This window comes from Petaurus breviceps, unplaced genomic scaffold (genome assembly GCF_028583685.1).
Source record: "Petaurus breviceps papuanus isolate PSGF00001 unplaced genomic scaffold, PetGlider_PUasm1.0 90792, whole genome shotgun sequence".
NCBI classification, from domain to species: Eukaryota; Metazoa; Chordata; class Mammalia; order Diprotodontia; family Petauridae; genus Petaurus; species Petaurus breviceps.
Window position 1 is genome coordinate 10,582,743 of NW_027187347.1, and position 15,832 is coordinate 10,598,574.

General features: G+C 37.8%; 1 protein-coding gene across 2 annotated transcripts in view; it reads right to left on the minus strand.

The window, feature by feature from the left end:
• Positions 1 to 8,493: 8,493 nt before the first annotated feature.
• The window catches only part of DRD3 (dopamine receptor D3), a 65,457-nt gene continuing 58,118 nt past the window's right edge, over positions 8,494 to 15,832 (minus strand). Inside the window, exons 6-7 of one of the 2 annotated variants that reach the window (XM_069070028.1) lie at positions 9,701 to 10,070; positions 8,494 to 8,690 (exon numbers count right to left, since the gene is read on the minus strand). In XM_069070028.1, the coding sequence (XP_068926129.1) occupies positions 8,494 to 8,690; positions 9,701 to 10,070 (567 nt within the window). The remainder of the gene's footprint in view (positions 8,691 to 9,700; positions 10,071 to 15,832) is intronic. The other variant, XM_069070029.1, reaches the window with a different exon arrangement.

Here is a 15,832-nt window from a genome sequence, read left to right on the forward strand (position 1 = left end):
GATAACTTTACAATTTCACCTGCAGTGCATTAGTGTCCCAATTTTTCCACACCCATTCCAATATTTGTCATCTCCCCCTTCTATCATTATAGCCAATTTGGTAAGTATGAGAGCATATCTCAAAGTTGTTCTAAGTTGCACTTCTCTAATCAATAATGATTTAAAGATTTATTATTATTATATATAGTTTTGATTTCTTCTTCCAAAAGCTGTCTCTTCATATCATTTGACCATTTATCAATATTGGGGGATGACTCACATTCTTATAAATTTGACAAAGTTCTCCATATATTTGCAACATGAGACCTTTATCTGAGAAACTTTCTATAAAATAAGCCCCATCCCCATTTTCTACTTTCTTTCTAATCTTGGTTACATTACTTTATTTGTACAAAACCTTTTTAATTTAATAAAAGCAAAAGTACCCATTTTACATCTAAAAATGCTCTTTTTCTTGTTTATTCATATGTTCTTCTCCTATACATAAAACTAATAGGTAATATGTTCCATATTCTTCTAATTTATATACATCTCCCTTTAAATCTAGGTCCCATATCCATTTGACCCTATATTGATAAATGGTGTAAGATATAGGTCTATACCCAATTTTTGCCAGACTGTTTTCTAGTTTTCCCAACAATTTTCACCAAATAGTGAATTCTTATCCCCAAAGCTTAAATCTTTACATTTGTCAAAAACAAGATTGCTATAATAATTTACTGCTGTGCCTTGTATGTCTACTAAATTCCACTGACCTTCCTTGCTATTTCTCACCTAGTACCAGATAGTTTTGATAATTATTGCCTTATAATATAGTTTAAAATCTAGTACTGCTAATTTTCCTTCATACACACACATATATCATTAATTCCTTTGATATCCTTGACCTTTTATTTTTCCAAATGAATTTTGTTATTATTTTTCTAGTTTAATTTTTTAGTAATTGAATTGGGATGGCATTATAGATTAATTGAAGTAAATTTTTCATTTTTATTACATTGACTCTGCCCCACCCATGAACAATGATTATTTCTGCAATTATTTAAATCTGACTTTATTCGTATAGTGTTTTATAATTATGTTCATGTAGTTCCTGGGTTTGTCTTGGCAGGTATACCCCAAGGTATTTTATATGGGGTATTTTAAATGGGGTATCTCTTATTATCACTTCTTGCAGGTTTTGTTGGCAATATACACAAATGCTGATAATTTATGTGGGTTTACTTTATATCCTACTACTTTGCTAAAATTATTCATTGTTTCAACTGACTTTTTATTTGAATCTTTAGGATTTTCCAAGCATATTATGAAAAAGATATGAAAAAGAAATAGTTTTATTACCCCTTTACTCATTCTGACTTCTTAAATTTATTTCTTCCTTAGTTGCTATTGCTAGTATTTCTAATCCAATAATATTGGTGATAATGGGCATCCTTGTTTTGCTCCCAATCTTATTGGATAGACTTTTAACTTATCCCCAATACCAATAATATTTGCTGAATAGTTTAGGTATAAGCATATTGTCATTTAAGAAAAAGTCCATTTATATCTATGCTTTCAAGTTTTTTTATGGGGATGAGTACTGTGTTTTCTCAAAAGCTTTCTCTGCATCTATGGATGTAATCATATGATTGTCCTTATCTTTGTCATCAACATAATCAATTATATTAATAGTTTTTCTTATGTTAAATTGTCTCCACATTCCTGGTATAAATCCCACTTGGTCACAATGAATAATCTTTGAGATAGATTGTTGTAGCCTCCCAGTTAGTATTTTATTTAGGATTTTTGCCCCCATATTCATTAGTGAAATTGGTCTGTAATTTTCTTCCCCTGTTTTTGCTCTTTTTGGTTTAGGTTTTAGTACCATATTGTTTCTAAAAAGGAGTTTGGTAGGACACCTTTGCCTATAATTCCAAATAATCTGTTTTAATATTAGAATTAGTTGATTTTTAAATGTTTGGTAAAATTCGCTTGTAAACCAGATGTCTTTTCTTTTTTAGCAAGCTCGTTTATAGCCCATTCAATTTTTTTTCTAAAATAGATTTATTTAGGTATTATTTTTCTCTCCTGTTAATTTGGATAGTTTATATTTTTTGTAACTGTTCTTCCATTTCACTTGAATTGCTAAATATATGGGTATATAATTGGGCAAAATAATTCCTAATAATTGCTTTAATTTTATTTTCATGTGTGGTATATTTGCCCTTTTCATTCTTGACACTAGAGTTTTGGTTTTCTCCCTCTTCTTCAATAATTAACCAAACATTTATTTAATTTTCCCCTCCCCATAAAACCAACCCCTAATTTTATTTATTAATTCAATCATTTTCTTACATTTAGTTTTATTGATCTCACCTTTAATTTTTAGAATTTCCAATTTGATGTTTTAGTGGGGATTATAGTAGTTATTTTCAATGGAATTTTTCTATCTCTTCTTGCTAAGTTTTGTTGATAGTAGACATGAATGCTAATGACTTATGTGGATTTATTCTGTTTGACATTCCCATCTGTATTTCCCTTTGGTGTTTCAAACTCTGTATGTCCAAAATAGTGTCAGGAAAATCTTTCTAATAATTCCTATAAGAGGGGCAGCTAGGTGGCACAGTGAATAGAACACCAGTCCTGGAGTCAGGAGGACCTGAGTTCAAATCTAGTCTCAGACACTTAATACTTACTAGCTGTATGACCTTGAACAAGTCACTTAACCCCAATTGCCCTACCTTCCCCCCTCCAAAAAGCAACAATAATAATAATTCCTATAAGAGTTATCCAAAAGTGTAATGAACTTCTTTGAGAAGTGGTGCATTTTCTTTCCTTGGATGCCTTCAGGCAGAGGCTGGATGCCTATATCAAGTGTGTTATGGTGAAGTTTCCTTTTGAGTATAAGTTAGACTAGCATAGATGATTACTGAGACCTTTTAAATTTTCAAATTTTGTGATTCTGTACTCATGCTCTTCCCTTCCCCCATCCCCAAACCTGCTCCTTCTTCAAATTTCCTTCTATCTATTTATGGCACCATTATGCTTCTAGTCCCTCAGATTCATATTGGAGTTATATTTGATTTCTCTCTGTTTCATCTTCATCATACAATTAGTTGACAAGTCCTGGCCCTTCTACTTCTATAATTTCTCTAAATCCATTACCTCATCTCTACTCTCAATGGCATCACCTTGGTGTATACCCTTATCACCTCTTCCTTAAACTATCATAATGAACTCCTAACTGATCTTGCTATCTCTAGGCTTTCTCTCCTCTTGTTCATCCTAAATAACATCCAAAATAATCTTTCTAATACACAGATATGATTATGGCACCTCCTTGCTCAAAACCCACTGAAAATACTCTCTTTTACCAATAGAATAAAATAAATTTTTTAGCCTTGTGTTTAAAGCCTCCCGTGATATGATTCCAACCTATTTTTCCAGCTTATTTTACATTACTACCATTTACACATTCTAGATTCCTGTCAAACTAGACTACAGTATGCTGTTCCCCAGTCTTATCCAATTTCTTTTTGCTTCCCCATGCATTCCATAGAATGTTTCTCATGCCTGACATATACTTATTCCATACTCACACCTATTTGAGATCTTTTCCACTAAAGATCCATATCAGGTCTTCCCAGAGCCATAACTATCATGAAGTGAATGAAGCTTTTAGCCCAGGGCATTGCCACTTAGCAGGACACTTCATCCTTGTGTCATTTTTCCTTCACTGTACCTAGCCTTATGATCTTCTGCAGCCTGCGACATGCTGTAATACCAAGGGCCACCACCTTTGGGACTAGCACTCCCAAGGTTCTATTGCAATGGTAACTCTTTCCCAGGGCACACCTGCCTAACCAATGTGCAAAATCTCTGGGGAATAGACTCCCTTTTCTCCTGGTACAATTGTAACTGAAATTGAACTGTCCTTGGTACTGAATCTTTCAACCCTCAAACTGGTTTTTAACATGTGAATATATTCCTAGTTACAGTTCTAAGTGACATCACCTCTATTTAACTTTCTTTGATCCTCTCTGTGCCCCCCCCCCATTGCCTTTTCTCAAATTTTCTTAGAGCACTTTGAAGCCTTCTTTTGCCCCATGGCATAGTACTGGTGTCATATTTATTTGTGTTTATATTAAATGTCATCATTAGCTGCTTGAAAGAAGGGATGACATTGTTTTTCATCTTTATGACCCCAGGGCCAAACATAGTACGTTGCCCATAGTTGGTGCTTAATAAATGCTTGTTAAGCTCAGTTGAAGGCCTAAAGGCTTGCTTGATAGAAGCAATTTACAGATGCCATTTGAAAGTAAATTTATTAAAATCCGACACAGTTGCATTACACAATTAGAAACAATGGATTTTTATTTCAAACACTGTTGTAGACAAAAAATGACTACAGTAGGCAAGAAGATAAATGGCAAGGAAAAATGCCCTTAAAATGTTCCAAGTTATTAAATTCAAGAATTACAAGTTTTAAAATGGCACAAAGACCTTCTACATGACAACTCTAAAGCAGTAATAAAAGTTGTCAGGTCTTGGGGACCACTGTCAAAGCAGAAAAGAAGGTGCTATACTTGGGGAAAACTGTTTAACCCTTTGAGAAAAAGGGTTATTTTGGGCAAATTCTAGAGTATAAGATGCAAGGGAGGCTGGGAGGGAATAAGACCCAGAAAGGAAAATTGGAAACAGTGGCTCAAGGAAGAATAAGACCCTTGTGAAGAGACAACCTATGCAAGGTGCCATGTTCTGAGATAGAATGGGGATCCATGAGGAAATGGACTCTTTTGCCTTTGGAGGCTACTCTGAGTAATCAAAAAAAGACCTTAAGAAGTAAGAAAGATTGTCACTGAAGTCTGCTGCCTTGGAAAGCTGGAGGACACAGGCTAATAGCTGACATTGATGTGGCCTTTCAAAGTTTTCAGAGCACTTTAACATATATTTTCTCATTTAAGGCTCACAACCCTGCTGATATTTTTTGAGGAGGGAAGGTCTTGACCTGTGATTTCATTGATGTAGGAAACTCACAGTAAGGAAATTCCTTCTTAGCAGTGTAGACAAACACTTGTTCAACTTCTGTTTTTAGAGGGTTGCCTGGAGCACTAAATACATCAAATGACTTGCCCAGGGACACACAAGTAGGAAACATCAGAGGCAGGATTTGAAGCTATGTTAACCTGACCTCTAGTGCAGCACTCTTTTCTTATCCTTCTCACCCTGGAGATACCTTTGCTTCTGATCCCTCTCCTCAGATAAGTGAATGTGTTTGGAATCAGCATTTCATCACCGGCTCAGGCCATCCACATCTTCTCTCTCATCCCACTCTTTCTGCCTCCTCACCAGCAGCCTTGTTCCCATATCCATATCCTTCCCTTTCCACCCCACCCTGCTTTGCAGATCTCCTTTATGTGTTGTCTCCTCCATTATAATGTGAGCTCCTGGAGGGGAAGTGCTGTCTTTTTTGCTTGTATTTGTATTCATAGCACTTAACACAATATCTGACATATAATCATTGTTTACTTACTCACTTATTCACTTATTCTCTCTCTGTCTCTTGGTCTCTTGGTCTGTCTCTCTCATTTATCTGTCCATCTATCTAACTGTCTTATCTATGTCAGGATTCTTCTCAATTGCCAATGAGAGGCCACTTTGGGCAAGCCTCCAAATCCTTCCTCTCTAGGGATGTGCTGGAGCTAACTCATGCCAGCTTGAGCTGGTTGTTAAATTTTCAGTAGGAGCATTTACAACTTGGAAATCAGCAAATGTTACAAATCAGGTGTTGTTTATTATTTTGTTGATTGTTTAGACTTTTAAAAGTATTAGAAGAATGTTAACAATGCATATTAGACTTAGGTAAATATTTACCAGCACACTGCTCTTTCTTCCTCTCCTTCCTTCCAGTTGGCATTCCTCTGGGGAACCTGGAAAAGTGAAAGCCATGCCCTTCAGGGGTTCTATAAGAATTAGGTCAAGAGATAGCCCAGGGATAGTTCACCTTGACCCGGTTAAGGAGACCTCTGTTATAATATCAGTAGAACATGGGGATTCTGGGCGGTTTCACCCTCTTGGGGATGGCACATAATGCTCTACATATGAGGTCATGATCACTTGCTTTTGACGTGCCATGGATGTGCCACGATTACTTATAGACTTAATAAGGTTATATGAAGTGGGCTACCACTGCCTTGGTTTCATCTTTATACCTTATTGTTGTTGTTTGGTCATTTTATTTGTGTCTGACTCTTTGAGACCCCATTTGGGGTTTGCTTGGCAAAGATACGGGAGTGCTTTGCCATTTCCTTCTCCTGCTCATTTTCCGGATAAGGACCTGAGGCAAACAGGGTCACACAGCTAGTAAGAGGCCAGATGTAACAGGGAGATGAGTCTTCCTCACTTCAGGTCCAGCACTCTATCCACTGTACCACCTAGCTGCCCAATTTTTATAATTAGAAAACCAAATATGTAAACTTGGGCTAGGGAAGTACTTACACACACTGGGGCTGAGTTGGCATTAAAGTGTCACTGAGGTGAATAGCTACCCTAAGTGATGAAGGAGAAAAAATCCCCACTATGGTGTTAGTGCAGAGCACATTGTGTAACATCCATCTGACTTAGTGATATTTGTCTGCCCTGGTGGTCCAGGGAGCAAGGTACCAAAAGGCAGTCCCCAAACTGCTTTACTCTCTCAGGAGGGCTGGCAGGGTTGAACATCAGCAGGTCTCACCTATGATACTACAGTTATTCAGGGAGTAGATTTAGACTTGAATCCCAAGGTAGCCCTTACTTCCTTAGAGAAACATGAGTTCTCTTGTGGTAGAACATAAAAACCACCAGCTTTGGAGTCAGAGAACCTGGGTCCAAATTTTGCCTCCATCACCTACTACTTCTGTGACCTTGGAGAACACATTTAACTTCCCAGGGCCTCAGTTTTCTCATTTCTATAATAGAAAGTTGGATTTCCTAGTTTCTAGGGTTCCTTGCAAGTCTAAATCTATGGTCTTATTACTCACACATAGTGACTTGCAGGTGTCTATGTCCCTAAAGTGACTGTTACTCATACTGTCGCTCTCCTATCAGGACCATATGCTCTTAGACAGAAAGGGTTTCCCTATTTTTATTTTTGTGATGAGTGAAGGAAATTCCCTCCGCAGAGTTGCTGTTGAATATACTGTGTAACACTGACCTGATTGAGGTTTCGAGGAGTAATGGTTCAGTGTGAGTGATGGTATCTGTTCACTCTCTGTACTGTTATGCCTCAGACTGCTTTTTGTTTAGCTTTTGGCATTAGCTTCTTCTTTGAGAATTATTGTTTGTCACTCTCCTGCCCTCTCTAGTCATTAAAAAAATAGCTTGAGTGTCCTTAGATTTCTGGAAACATGTAGCAGTCTGTCTTTTATGGAGCAATTTATGTGATTTGCTGCCTCCTGCCATCTGAAGAGATCCCAAATCTTAAATCTGACAAACATTTATTAAACACTTACTATGTGCCAAGCTCTGAGGATTCAGAAATGAAAGACAACAACACAATTTAGAGCTTCTGGGATTTTATAATCTCATGGGGAGTGGGAGGAATTATAATCTCATTGGAAAGGAATATCAAACATTGAGGCAAATAGGATAGGATAAGAATCTTTAGTTTCATGGAATTTACAATTTATGAAGAGATTACAAGAATATCAGACATATAGACCAACAACTAAGATAGGATAGAAATCCCTAGCTTCAGGGAGTTTATAATATAATGTGGAGGGAGGGAAAAGAACAAGTATTTATTTATTAAGACCTACTATGTGTTAGGCACTGTGCCTAATATTATCTCATTACAAGAATATCTGACATATAGACCAAGAAATATAATACAGTGTATAATGTGATAAGGGCAATGAAGAGAGCTAGACCAAAGTGCTTTGAGACTATTTGAGGAAAGGGAGATCTGGCAAAGATTCATGTAGGAAATGCTATTTGAGTTGTGTCTTGAAGGAAGGGAAATATCTTAACAGGCATAGATGGGGAGGAGAGTAGTCCATCCCAGGGATAGGGGGAAGACATGAGCAAAGAAATGGCACCAGAGGAGAACAAGATAAGAACAAGTAATGGCAAGTAGTCCTATTTGGCTAAAACTTACAGCTTGTGAAGCAGAATAATGTCAAATGAGACTGGAAAGATGGTCTAGGTCAAATTGTGGGGAGCCTTAAATGCCAGGATAACGAGTTTAAATTTTATTCCAAATGCAATGAGGAGGACTGAAGAGTTGGGTATAGGAGTCATATAATCAGTGTCATTAAGAAAATCACTTGGGCATTTCTGTGAAGGACAGATTGAAGACATGAACTACTGAAGTTGAGACCAATTATAATACAAGGAAATCAAGCAACTCGGCAGATGAAAGCCTAGAGTGTAGCTAAAGGCTTCTAACTGCTCCACCCTGTGGAGTTTCAATCCTCATTGTCCCTGAAGACGCCAGGTAAAGTCAATAAAGGTGGTGACTCTTCTCTCCTGCCTTTAGCAGGACAGGATTTTGAGGAAAGCTCTGCGGAACTCTACATTGAAGGTGGTGTAGATCACAGGGTTGAGGGCACTGTTCACATAACCCAGCCATGTGGTGGCACTGTAGAGCTCTGGGGGTACATGGCAAGCCTGGCAGTGAGTATTGAGGATGTGGGTCAAGAAGAAAGGCAGCCAGCAGATAATGAAAGCCCCTAGATTTCAAATGGAGAAAACAAACAAGTTAGAGGTTTCATTTCACACTTTGCCCCAACATGTATCAAAATGGTATAGGAGACCTAAACCCTTGAATCTTTTCAACCTTCTGCCCCTCTCCAACTTTTTGGTTCCCAGGTTCTTGTTAAATGGTGATAATATTAATTATATTAATATAATAACATGATTATATTAATATTAACTATTCTTTAAAAGGTCTTAATATCTCTCTGAAGCATTATCACCACCTTATGTTCATAGATCTATCACTGTAAGAGACCTTAGAGGCTGTTTTATCCAATCTTTTCATTTTATAGCTGAGAAAACTGAGGCCCAGGAAAGTTGTCACTTACTCAATGTCACATTGTCTTTGAGTCTTTGAACCCAAAGAGCCAGATTTCTTTCTACTGTACCACACTGCTTCCATTGTCAAATCAAATGAAGATAGATAGATGATAGATAGATAGATAGATGATAGATAGATAGATAGATAGATAGATAGATAGATTAGATAGATAGATAGATAGACAGATAGATTGATAGATAAATAGATAGATATACATATATATACACATATACTCATACACATATGCATATATGTATATGTATGTATGTGTGTATAGTGGTTTCCAAAATTTAAAGAGATTCATGTGAGTTATCCCCATCATTTCACTTGAACACAACATTTTATTGTTTGCAAAGTGAACCTTATTTTATTTGAATCAAATAGCTGGGAGATATGTAGTACAATTATTACCCTCAGTTTACAAAGAAAGATAAGGAAACTGAGATTAATTGGTTAAGTGGCTAAGTGAAGAGGTTAAAGCCACACAGCTAATGCTGGAAGAAACACATCCTTTGAGGGAAGATTCAGTGCTTTTTGGGCTTGCTAGTGAACCACTGAGGTGAAGCTGGTTTTTATTCACCCCAGGTAGTACCCGGGACCTGTATCTTTTTGATGCAAGATTTATTTATACCTTCTGGAAAATGCCATTCCCATGTCACTCACCCAGAACGATAACCAGCATCTGGGTTGCTTTCTTTTCTCGAAGTGGAACACTCCGGGGCTGCTGGGAACTCAGCCTCAGGGAAGTCATCATTCTGCCATTGCTGAGTTTCCGAACCTCTAAGCCTAACTTGGGAGCCATGGTGGGGCTGAGCCCTCCCAGAGTCCTCCCCTCTCCTTTCCCCTCCCCTTCCTCATCTTGGTGTCCTGGCTTGGGCAAAGGGGCATCCTGGCAGAAACTATAGTAGCGTTTCAATTCCATTGCTGCCAGTAGTTTCTCAGATGAGTGTGCCCTTCCTGGAGAGGTGGCCTGAAGATGGGCTAACAGGGAATCTTGACAGCCAGGGGGGTATTCTTTTTCTTCAGTAGGTTCCTTCAGAGGAAGAAAAATAAATAATAAAAATGATGATGATGAAAATAATGATGATTCACATTTATATAGCCTGTTAAGGTTTATTAAACACTTTGCACACATTATGTACATTACCTCATTGGAACTTCCCAACAGCCCTGTGAGGCAGGTGCTAATATTATCACCATTTAACAAATGAAGAAACTGAGACTTAGAAAGGTAGAATGACTTGCCTGGAGTTATAAAACTAGTTAGTGTCTGAAGTAGGATTTGAACTTATCTTCTTTTTTTAAATACTTGGCAACATTTTATTTTTTCAATTACATGCAAAGATAGTTTTCAGCATTCGTATTTGTAAAATTATGAGTTCCAATTTTTTTCTCTGTCCTTCCCTCTCCTCTCCCCTCCCCAAGACAGCAAGCAATCTGATATAGATTATATATGTACAGGAATGTCAAACATATTTCCACATTAGTCATGTTGTGAAAGAAGAATCAGAACAAAACGGGAAAACCATGAGAAAGAAAAAACAAAAACTGAAAAAAAGTGAAAATAGTATGCTTCGACCTGCATTCAACCTCTACAATTCTTTCTCTGGATGTGGTTAGCATTTTCCATCATGAGTCTTTTGGAATTGTAAGAAGAGCTAAGTCTGTCATAGTTAATCATCATACAATGTTCTCTTGGTTCTGTTCACTTCACTCAGCATCAATTCATGTAAGTCTTTCCAGATTTTTCTGGGATCCCCCTCCTTATCGTTTCTTATAGCACAATAGTATTCCATTATATTCATGTACCACAACTTGTTCAATCATTTCCCAACTGATGGGCATCCCCCTCAATTTCCAATTCTTTGCCACCACAGAAAGAGCTGCTATAAATATTTTTGCACATGTGGATCTTTCTCCTTTTTTTTTGTGATCTCTTCGGGATACAGACCTAGTAGTGGTATTGCTGGATCAAAAGGTATGCACAGTTTTATAGCCCTTTGGGCATATGAACTAAAGTCTTCTTACCTCTGAGTTCAGTGTTTTATATGTTACATTGTATGAGTAGGGAAGAGGAAATCATCATAATGTGAAAATTACTGTAGAAAGAGTCTAGGGACTGGAAAGGCCTGGAAATTTGGCCATAGGATTATAAAAGCATTGAAAAATCACAACTGTCTTCTAGTCACAACTGGGAAACAACAATAAAAAAGTTTCCTTATTGAGAACCTTCTCTATAAGTAATGTTTCTATCATCTTCAGAATTGGAAAGTCCTGGTGAATCTGCTAAAAGGACTGGAGGCTCTGAATACCTCTGTCTTGTACCCTGAGAGAACTGTCCCTCCCCAACAGATGAAGTTCCAATCTTTCCATCACGTAAAATCATCAGATGAATGAATCCCAAAATTAGAAGAGATTTATTTTTTTAAAGCAATTGGGGTTAAGTAACTTGCTCAAGGTTACACGGCCAGTTATTTCTGGGTGTGGTGCTAAGTATCTGAGCCAGGATTCGATCCCAGGTCTTCCGACTCTGGGGCTGGAGCTCTTACTCACTGCGCCACCTGGCCGTCCCTAGAAGAGATTTTAAAGACCATGTACTCAAATGTTTTCCTGAAAAAGATTCCCTTCTGTGACATTGCTTATGAGAGATCATCTAGTGAGGGGAAGTCAAGAGTTTCCTTTTTCTTTTTGGTGATTCTGCTAGTTCTGCCCTCTAAAGCCCAAGAAAAACCTGAGAGTGTGCTAGGAGTTGCTAGGAGATGGTAAAAAGGATATAAAGGTACAAACAAGGTGAATTACCACAATTCACAAACAGCTTCATAGAAAAGGCCTGAGGATCTCACTACTAATGACCAGGGGAAATTTTGCAGTGACTTGTATTGATTGTGTAAGATTTCTATTTCTATTTCTGCCCACCATCTATTTTCAAAGTGCAGTCCCACAATGTGACAATTTGTTGTGTTTGACTATGCATATGTAACTAGGTCTCCTACCAAGCCTAGGGATATTTTGTGTACAGCTGTATTTGCAGAAGGAGGCTTGACTCCTATCTGGTGGAGAAAATGCTGTGGCCTTGCTATGTACCACAGAAGGGATGGAGTTGGTGCCAGAGCTTCCTGAGCTCCTTCGGAAGAGGCAATGGGCAGGGGACACTTCAGGGAAGACTTTGGAAGCTGCAGACATGTAGGGGAAATAGGTTCCTCAACATGCCCTTGATTTCCATCTTGTCTCCCTAGAAGCCACAGAGAAAGAACTGTCTTGATTTGAACTGATATCTTATCTCACTTTCATCTTAAGAGCTCATTCACTCCTACGTATGTTCTGGTATATTTTAATCTGTATAGCTTTTCTGATTTCTGTTTGCTATATGTTTGGATAAATGGGTTTACTGCTTTTCATTATTTCAGGTGGTCTTTTGTATATACAGTGGTTTTTTGTTGTCTTTTTTTTTTGCTTTTTGGAAGGGGGAATGCAGGGCAATTAGGGTTAAGTGACTTGTCCAAGGTCACTCAGCTAGTAAGTGTTAAGTGTCTGAGGCTGGATTTGAACTCAGGTCCTCCTGACTCCAGGGCCGGTTCTCTATTCACTGTGCCACATAGCTGCCCCCATTGCATATCCAGTGTTTGAAAGGAATGATCTAGGTTGGGTTGTGTAAACTGAGGGCCAGCTTTCCCTTTCAGGGTAACCAGGGAAATGGCTTTTGTTTTGAACCAGATTCACACTCTGAGATCAGCAATATTTGAAATAGCTATAAGTCTAGTCTGACACCTCTCTTGGAGAGAAACAAATACTTAGCCATGGCCCTTCTCCTGCTTTCTTCAAAGAAGAAATTGTAATCTCCCTTAGAGAGGGATGGCTGGATTCCAATCTATGCCACCTGTGAATTGCACATTTAGATAACCCATGTGGACATACATATCTTACATGTTACATATCTTATATATATTTCTTACAAAGTTAAATGAATTTTTCCAAAGAGGGGCAGAGATGGGGAGAGCAGGGCTATGGGTAAGGTTACTAAAGAAAAAAAGGAGGAAAAAGAAAAGAGGGTCATTGTGGTATTTTTAAAAAATACATCGAAAAGAACAGGAAGAAGGCTAGAATGGAATTGGAGAAGCAGAACAGCTTTGAAAGTCACATGTTGAATAGATTACATATTTAAAAAAGAAAAGCAAGCTGTGTATAACAAAAATTCACAGTTTCATGTACAACCCTCTTTTTCTGCTCTAATGTGTACATGGAAATGCTCATTTGATTTAGTGTTTAAGTTTAGAGTAAAAACAATTTAAAAAACCCAAAACAAAGTTCAGGCCTATCTCCTTCCTAGAAGAAAAGTGAAAGGGATCAAGAAATGCACTTTCACATTCCAGGTTATCAGAGACCATAGAATGATAGTAAGAACAAATAAACCAAAACTGCAGAATAGGGGCTTCGTTGTGAAAAAAAAAAATAGAAAGGGATTTATTTAAAGAGATGAAGGGGAACTCTGATCATTTTTAAGAGTTTGGAGAATAAGAACATATCACACAAAGGATGAAGGGAAGGACCATTGTACACTTGGAGCTAAAAAAAAACCCCAGCAAACAAATTTGAGGCTCCTTCTCAAGAGAAGAGAACTGAATGCTCTGAGAAGGAAACAGCTTTTTTTTCTCCAAGAAATTACAAAACAATTCCACAGGCGGTGTGAGATGTGGATCAGAAGAAGAGAAGAATTACAATAAAAGAAGAAAAGAATAGTAGGTCAAATGAGTAAATATGTGAAAAATAAACCATAGACCACCATATATAATATATATGTCAACAGCTGTTAACATTAACAGTGGTTGGTGACTCTTTGCTGAGTGGTACTGAGGCAGCTATTTGTCAACCTGATAGCAATAATGGAAAAATCTATTGTCTTCTCGGAGAATGTGTTCAATATATCAAAGAAAACTTTCCAAGACTTGTAAAAACAGAAGGCTCCTGCTCAATTCTGGCGATTCGCATGGGTGCTGCCAGAAAGGGACCTTGGAAGCCAGAGGTTATACCATTTTGGGGAAGGAGCTGAAGACATCAGGGGCAGAGATGGTCTTTTTTTCTTTTCTGCTCATTGAAAGCAAGGGGTACTGAGGATAAAAGCAGATTAGAGAAGTAAAAAGATAGTTAAAGAGATGGTATCTGAGAATTGATTTGGATTTCTCCATATGGGATGGCAGGATCCTGGCCAGGGATAGAGTATACCTTACAAAGCTTGGCAAGAAGGTTTTTGCCTAGGGTCTTGAACATTTAATCAAAAGAACTTCAAACTGAAAAAGAGGAGGGAAGGAAGAAACTGCCTAGATACCTTCTACCAACCTAGAAACTAAAAAGAGTAACCACAATGTAGGAAGAATAGCATTGGAGATACTCCTCAGTTCTCAAGAGACAAAGACAATGGAAGGAAATATTAGCAAAATGTATGGCTTCAAACAATCTGTTAACAACTGCTCAAAATATAGGCAACAAAGCTAATATAAGGCAAAATGAACTTTAGGGCCTAATGCTATCTACAAAACTTGGTGGGATATTCCATAACTAGAATATGACTCTGGATAGGTATGCCTCAGTGAAAAGAAACAGGATAGGTAAAAGTGTGTGTGTGTGTATGGATGGGGGTAGGGTATCATTTAAAAAAAAAGATATATTTATGTGAGGAAGTCCAGGAACCAGAGGAAGAAAGCATGGTAGAGAACATTTGGGTATAGATCAATAGAGGCAAAAAGAGAAGTAAAATTGTTACTTCAGTTTATTTCAAGCTGCATGGACAGATTAGGAATTCAGGAAACCTGGCCCATAGGTTTATGTAGCATTGATGGGGGGCTTAAAAAATTTGGAAATCTTCTAGAGCTCTTTTCCTGTCCAAAGCAGAGCTGGTAATAATTTTTGACCTACTTCAATGATAATTTCAGTTTTCAAAGTCTACTGAAATCTTGGACCTTGTCTCTGTTCTCCATTGTGTGAACTATTCCTCCCAATTTCATGTCATATGCAAATTTGTTAATTATAACAAATAGATCTCCATTCAAGACATTGATAATTTAACAGGTTACCATTTAACATGTTGACCAAGGACCAAAGATGGATCATTGGAACATTCGTGTATGCCTTCCCCCTAGCTTGACATCATCTACCCTTTGGACCCGGTCATTTAACCAATTTTTAATCTACTTCACTTTATTGTTGTCTACCTCACTTTCTTCCAGCAGGTACAAAAAGGTAGCATGAGAGATTGTCAAATATGTTGCTCAAATCTAAGTATCCCATGTCTAAAGTTTTCTCTCCTAATCTCTAAATCCAGTAACCCTATCAAAAAAGGAAATGAGTTTGACCTGACAAGACTTTTCTTGGGGTGGTCTTGCTGGTCCATAGTGTGAGGTGGGTGCCCAAGTGAGGCTCAACCTCCTTAAATGGGTAAAAGCTTATTGTCAGTTGATTGGCTACTTGGTGATAGTTATGGCAGCTTATTTCCAAAGAAAAGTGAAAATTGGTCCAGAGTCTTGTGCAACTCCCTACTGCTTCATCAGTGATGAGGGCAGAATGGGAATAAAATGGAGTGTGTGTGGGTGGGGCAGAGAGGGCAGGAAGGGGCTCTGGGCATGCTAAGTATTATACAATTTTTGGGTTGCCTAGAAACACTCAATTGTTGGTATTCTGGATGGAAAATCCTTATACAGTGACCAATGAGTGGAAATACTTAGGTCTTTCTAACTCCAGATCCAGTGTTTTATTTTTCTGTGCCGTCCAGTTGCCTCTGATTTGAGCATTTTAAGGCTTACA